At 38.1% G+C, this 7,085-nt stretch overlaps 1 protein-coding gene across 1 annotated transcript in view; it reads right to left on the bottom strand.

The window, feature by feature from the left end:
• Positions 1–3,894: 3,894 nt before the first annotated feature.
• LOC112466569 (titin) overlaps positions 3,895–7,085 on the bottom strand; it is a 21,927-nt gene continuing 18,736 nt past the window's right edge. The window contains 2 exon segments of the mRNA XM_025034726.1: positions 3,895–7,079; positions 7,081–7,085. The exon segment at positions 7,081–7,085 is cut by the window's right edge and continues 1,945 nt beyond it. Coding sequence (XP_024890494.1) covers positions 4,127–7,079; positions 7,081–7,085 — 2,958 coding nt within the window. The 3' untranslated portion in view covers positions 3,895–4,126.

Raw genomic sequence — 7,085 nt, 5'->3', positions numbered from 1 at the left:
GTAATTAATATTTTGTCTCGTCGATATATGGGAAGTATTCGACGTCTATCTCGCGCTCTCCGCACAAAATATGTCTTGAAAGAATTAATATGATCACATTTATACACATATGTACACAAAAAAAAAAGATTGCTAACAGCATTAACTAATAGCAATTTAATTGAAAATAATCTTGTTAATTAAATAAAAAGTATATTAATATTAATACTGTTATTTAATTAATTATAATAACAATATTAATGCAACAAATAACATTTTATTGAAACAAAAGCATGACACTCCTTATAGAAATTTAATACTGTAAGTAATTTTTTGGCTAGTGATTAATCATTTAAAAGCACTATTAAAAGCACTATTAACAGTGCTTTTAATAGTGTTTTTAAGTGATTAATTACTAACCAAAAAATCACTTACAGTATTAAATTTCTATAAGGGACGTATTTGTTCCATTAATACTGTTATTGAATTAACAAGATTTTTAATTAGATTGTTGCTGGTTAATGCTGTTAATAAATTTTTTTTTCGTGTATGTATGTATAGGGGAGACCGGGGCGAAGTCGTTACTGTTTTTTCGATGCCGATTTTTAACAACAAAACAAATAATTTTAGTAAAATGTAGTATACCGTTGTAAAGAGTAAGCCCTTGGCTACAAAATTTATACGGTCATTTTTGGTCGCTTTGTTAAACTGGTATAAAGTGAAAACGACAAAAGTGCAAAAATTGAAATGTCAAAATTGCCGGGGCGGAGTCGTCACTCCATTCTCAGACTGAATTTTAAATGAAAATTTATAATTCCGATCATGAAAAATGATAGGATATATTTTATTAATTATTTTTGAATAGAAAAATGGAAACATTAATTAAAAACACGATGTCGGAAAATAATTACCAAAAAAGCGCACACACTTATGTGCCCTACGGTCGCACGAAATGCACTGTTTCTCGTCAGCTCTATTCTGTCATCTCTGAGCACACGCAGCACATATTATCCAAGTCCTCGCCGGAATCCGACCACTGCTGCTTTTTTGACTTTGATTTTTGCTCTAAGCTTCCATGATATAGCTTGGTGACAACTTCGCCTCGGACACAGATTTTAAGTTTGATCGCTCATGAAATATTAGAAATCAACGAAAATAACAAAATTTCACTGGATTCGTGTTCAGCATGCATTACTTTTCAGAATTACTTATCTCGAGATTCGGAGAGAAAATAATATTTAAAATATTTAAAGTTTTCGACGCGCAAAAAATTTTACTTTTGACCTCCGAAAACACGTTTGCCTTAATGAAAATCATAACATGGCATATAATCTCACTAAACTCCGTTGGTCACATGGGCACCATAAGTAGTGTTTACAATATTAATGGTGAGTTCACACAACATATACAGATTTCGAGATAATTATCGAGTAGTAACGACTCCGCCCCGGTCTTCCCTATATTAACAATTAATAAGTGTATATATGCACTTAAGAACGTTCCTGAAGTCCAGCAAGTGACATAAGATTTTTACTTGTTAGTTTAACCTCGAAAAAAAAAAAAAGAAAGTGGTAGTATTATACCTCGAAAAAACCTAAGTAACAAGTGGTAGACGTAATCTTTATATCTCGAAAAATCTCGAAAAAATCTAATATTAACAATTAATAAGTGTATATATGCACTTAAGAACGTTCCTGAAGTCCAGCAAGTGACATGAGATTTCTACTTGTTAGTCTAATCATCGTCTTTTTCTATTGGTATAATACTTCTTGAGTTAGGAAAGCCAATATTAATAATTTATTGATAAGAAACACATAGTTTGCAATCTCGTCTGCAATACATAGGAAATAATATATATTTAAATATATTTCTTCATTCCTTAATTGTAATCCATTTTAATTGCTTGGTTTGTAAGAATGGCATATAAATGAATTAATTTCTATTTACGATCACGGAGAATACAATTTTAATAAAAATCTATTAGTGTGCGAAATCTTCCAACGTCCAAAAATTCAAAGAATGTAAAATATACTATTTTTTTTATTGTGTTATTGTTTATCTAAATGTACAATCATATACATTTTTATACTATATTTTCCTACTTATCTATCTACATCGGCAACGACCGATACATGTAAAATATCAATCGCATTGCGCGAATTATAATAGATTTTATGTTATTAAATCTGTTTGATCAAAAGTTATTATTTTAAGCCAGATCCAAATCAAGCGAACGAGTACAAACAAATGCGAATGAACAACTTGCTCCAGTGAATACAAACGGTGCAACAAGTTGTCCATTCATGTCTGTTCGCATTCGTTCGCTTGATCTGGATTCGACTTGAAATACATATATATTTTAAAGAGAAACTGCCATATATATTATATATACTTTACAATATAGTAAAAATACAGTAAAAAAATAACGTTTTTTGATATCTCTCGATATATTTTATTTTACATACCTCTAAGGTGCGTAAAATCTAGTATACACACCAGAGCCATTATTGTCTATGCAGCCAAGTTTAAGAAAGAACTAGGAACATAAACGAGATCTTTTTTTCATATCAGCAATGGGGCCGATAAAGCTTGATTCATTCACATTATTTGCGAACAGCTTATGGCCATGCTAACGGTATTGATAAAAAGGATCTGATTGTCATCTCAAATCTCAATATACATATATACATTATTCCTATTACGTTATTTTTTAATGGCAGATCCTTTGGCTTAATTTATTTAATATTGACACTAAAACTATATTTTTTGAATGAAAATCTTAAATCGTAATTTCTAATCTCTTTTAACTCGAATTATTTATATTCTTTTTATCAATTAATAATTTTATCAATTAATTAATCTCTGTGACAGCTATACATCGAATGTACAGAAGCACATTGTATTGTACAAACAACAAATAACAGTACTGAGTATTTTTCTATTATGTGCGTTGTTTGATCGCGTGAATACATTAATAAAATAAATATAATGGTAACAAATAAAACTCATGCACAAATAATTACAAAATGGTTTTATTCAATTAAAATAAATGTTCAATATAAAGCAAATAAACCAACATCCAGGGGTTGAATTACCTATCTGTAATAGGTAATAATCAACGAAAAAAAAAGAAAATTACATTCTATTTGATATTTTGCTGAAAGTATATTCCTAGAACATGATGCTAAATAAATGCGACAATAAAATAAGCTGAAAATTAAATAAAACATAAGCGAGAAACTCACTGCTATATATAAAAACTTCGTATTATAGTATAGAGTCAGCGAAATAGAATAACATAATAATGCGCTACTATCCTAATTATCGGACGAAACTAATGTTTCATTAGGTCCGATCATGGATTTAAGCTCTAGTTATTGCTTTGTATACACGTGTTTTAAGAAGAAAGAAATACATAACGGGTGGCTACCTGCTCGTCGGCAGATAAAAGTTAGTAGCAATCGATACACTTATATATCGACTATATAATTAATTATTTTCATTCACGACTGCATCCTAAAAAGGAACGGCGTATATTAAGTATATATTGCTATACAAGAGACATTTATATCACGATAGATCAAATATCATCCGTTGTAATTTAGAAACGATTATAGTATAATCGTTTTTGCTCAAAATTATTTTTTATTAGATATAAAATATAAATTAACTTTTCAACAGCGCGAGATCATCACAGCATTATTGAGAAAATCCTTTTCTAATTGTTTAATCTTGGCAGAATTCGAGTATTTTGAAAAATAGAAATCACTATAAATGATACGTACGATTTTATACTTCTAATGATTATAATTCATAATGAATAGCAATAATAATTAATTAGGTATAATTAATTAGAAATATAATTAATTATTATCATAACCGATTGTAATCATATGATAATTAATTAATATTAATTATACGCATAATTAATTATTATTAATTGTTATATAAATATTTTTACTGAATGGTCGATAGATATATAACAGAATAGGTATAACTTACAGAGTATCATACGCGATAATAAATGTGCCACGTACAGTTTTAATCATCTTCGTAGAGTGAAATTTTGATTTTAATGCTTCAAGCATCTATCATTTAGCATAATTGCTGAAGAAATGAGTAAAACATTATATTTGACATGGCCAATTTAGTTGGACACAACCGGCATGTAAAACTTGTGTTTCTGCGTGTCCCTGGTGTGTTTGAAAGGCGCCTGTTTCGCTTCCAGAAGAGCAGCTGGACACGGTCCTCTGTGCCTAGGAACGTATTCTCTTTTGTACATGCTAGAACTGACAGTACTACCGTCGCCCAAATTAATGTGGGACGCGTTCGCCTGCCTCTGGACCCTCTCCACTTTCTGAGTACTCTGCGAGAAATTGCCGTAGCTCTTCGCCTCGCTCTGCGAGTAGAACTTGCCGCCGACAGTCAGGTTGTCCTGCCGAACAATTCTCTGCGGGCGTTCGTAGCTGGAAGAGGCCCAGGGATTGACCTCTTTAGAGCTGCGATGCAGCGAGGTCAAGCTACGTCTATCACTGCTCTGCGTCGAATTACTGATGTACTGCCCGCTCTCGGCCAGATTTGAGATGCTCTTGCGCTGGTCCGCCGCCGTCGACGAGATCGTGTGTAGCGCCTCAGTGGAGGAAGCGGCGCCGCGTCGATGGAGCACCGCATTACTGACGTCAGCCGACGATGAGGATATCACGTTCTTGCGGTGGTGACCATACTTGGTGCCCGAGTCCACCTGCGATCGTTCCACGGTCGTTTGCCCGTTGAGCGACTGCCGGAATTCCGGGCTGCTCGAATTATATCGTGCCTGACTGGAGATTGTGTGCTGCTCGTGCTGCTTCGTCGCGGATCTCTGCCGACTTTCCACATGGTGCGTGTTCACGTAATCGCGCTTGGTCATTTCCTGATGATGACGCTCGACGTGATGCTGCTGCTGGTGCTGCTGCTTATGGAGCTCGCTGTGTGAGTCGATCGCGTAACGAGATGTATCCTCTCCTCGCATTTGTCCACGATGATTTAGCCCTTCCGCGATCGATCTATCATCGATTGTTCGATGACTCTGCATGTTCTGCGATCGGAAATGTTGTTCGTTCAATTGAGTTCTCTGATGCTGATGCTCGTGATGCTGATTGGACACTAATTGGGAGGCTGTCCTTCGCGAATCATCGATCGATTGAGTGGCACGACGGTCCGTGACATGTTGCGCCTGTTGATGATGAGTGACAGTCTGAGCATTAGCGGCTCTCTGATCGGAAGTTGTTGTACGTCTCACGGTCGTAACGACAGTTCCATCAGCCAAAGTTTGCGATTCCACGGTCTTTCTAGTGTCAGAGTCCACGTGGCTCATCTTGCCGGCGATATCTTTTCCTGTACGCTTCGTGTACGTATTGTAGTTACGTTGATTCGTCGTGGTCATCACGGTGGTATCGTCACCGAGCGAAATAGACGATTCCATATGCCTTCGACGATTTACCGGTTTGCCAGCGGGAGAAGGTTCATATTTGGAAGGTGTATAAGTATCTCTGCTGGTCGTCTTAGTTTCCATAGTGTCGGTGCTGATCTTCAAGTTATCTTCGTGCGACCTAACGTCCGCTCGCTCGCCACGAACCACCGTGTAGGTCGACTTGTGAGACGTTGTGCCTTCGAAATCGCCTGCCATCTTAAGATTGTCCTCTCTTTTTACGACTTCGGCTCTCTCCGCTCTCTTGGGAATGAAGTCGTCGCGTGGGCGTCCGCTAAAGTCACCTTCCGGCTTCAAATTATCGGCGTGACGAATCGGTGACCGTCGCTCACCGGGACCAATCTTATCCGGAGTTCTACGCTCGAAAGCACCCTCCGGCTTCAGATTGTCCGGGTGCTTGATCGGCGATCTTCTCTCCGCGGGGCCGATCACGGTCTTCTGAGGTCTGTCGAAATCTCCATCCGGACGCAGGTTGTCCGGATGCTTTTTGATCGGTACACGTTCGCCAACCGTGTACACGTAATCATCCTTGCGACGCACGTCGATAAATTCGCCTTCCATTTTCAAATTATCTTCGTGTCTCTTGACATCCACTTTCTCCACTCTCGTGATTTTCTTATAGTCATCTCTCGAACGGTGAATGTCCATTTGTCCCTCCATGCGGAGGTGATCCTCGTGCCGACGTACTTCCACGCGTTCTCCATTTACATATTTATAATCATCCTTCGGAGATACTTCCATTTCACCTTCGGGACGAAGGTTGTCCTGAGGTTTCTTAACCGGCGATCGATCTCCTCTCTTTGGAGTAAAATCGTCCTTGGGCACCATGTAGAAATCTCCTTCGGGATGAAGATTATCCTGGTGCTTGATCGGAGTTCTTCGCTCGGCCGGTTCCACCTTCTTCGCAGAACGTTTCGTAAATTCCCCTTCGGGCTTCAAGTTATCCTTCGGCTTCTTGACGATTGCTCGGTCACCCTTAATAGGCGCGGTTTCTTTCGGCCGTTGCGTGAAGTTGCCTTCTGGCTTCAGATTATCAGGATGTTTAATGGGAGATCTTCTCTCTGCAGGACCTACCGGTGTTCTCTCTTTCTCCGGCCGTTCAAAATCACCCTCGGGATAAAGATTGTCTTCATGCCTGATAATTTCACTGCGCTCACCACGAGTAGCTCGATAATCGTCGCGCCGATGAATATCAACGAATTCGCCTTCAATCTTCAGATTATCCTCGTGATGAACAATATCCACACGCTCGCGTTTAGACGTGGTCACGTAATCATCTCGAGATCGATAGACATCTATATCGCCCTCCATCTTCAAATTGTCTCGATGCACCACGACCTCAGTTCTCTCGCCTTTAGTTGGTTTGTAATCGTCCTTGGGCTTTCCTATGAATTCTCCCTCAGGCTTCAAATTATCTTTAGGCTTCTTTTGAATTGGTCGATCAACGCGCTTGGGAGTAAAATCATCTTTCGGTCGACCAACGAATTCACCATCCGAATGCAAGTTGTCCGCATGTTTGATAGGAGTTCTTCTTTCCGCTGGACCAATTGGTTTCTTCTCTGGTCTCTCAAAATCGCCCTCCTGTCGCAAATTATCTTGTGGCTTTCTGATATCGGCTCTGTCACCCTTCTTCGGCGCC

This window comes from Temnothorax curvispinosus, unplaced genomic scaffold, assembly GCF_003070985.1.
Source record: "Temnothorax curvispinosus isolate PA1 unplaced genomic scaffold, ASM307098v1 QBEX01001580.1, whole genome shotgun sequence".
NCBI lineage: Eukaryota > Metazoa > Arthropoda > Insecta > Hymenoptera > Formicidae > Temnothorax > Temnothorax curvispinosus.
The sequence above is the reverse complement of the archived record's forward strand: the minus strand, read 5'-3'. Positions and strand labels throughout refer to the sequence as shown.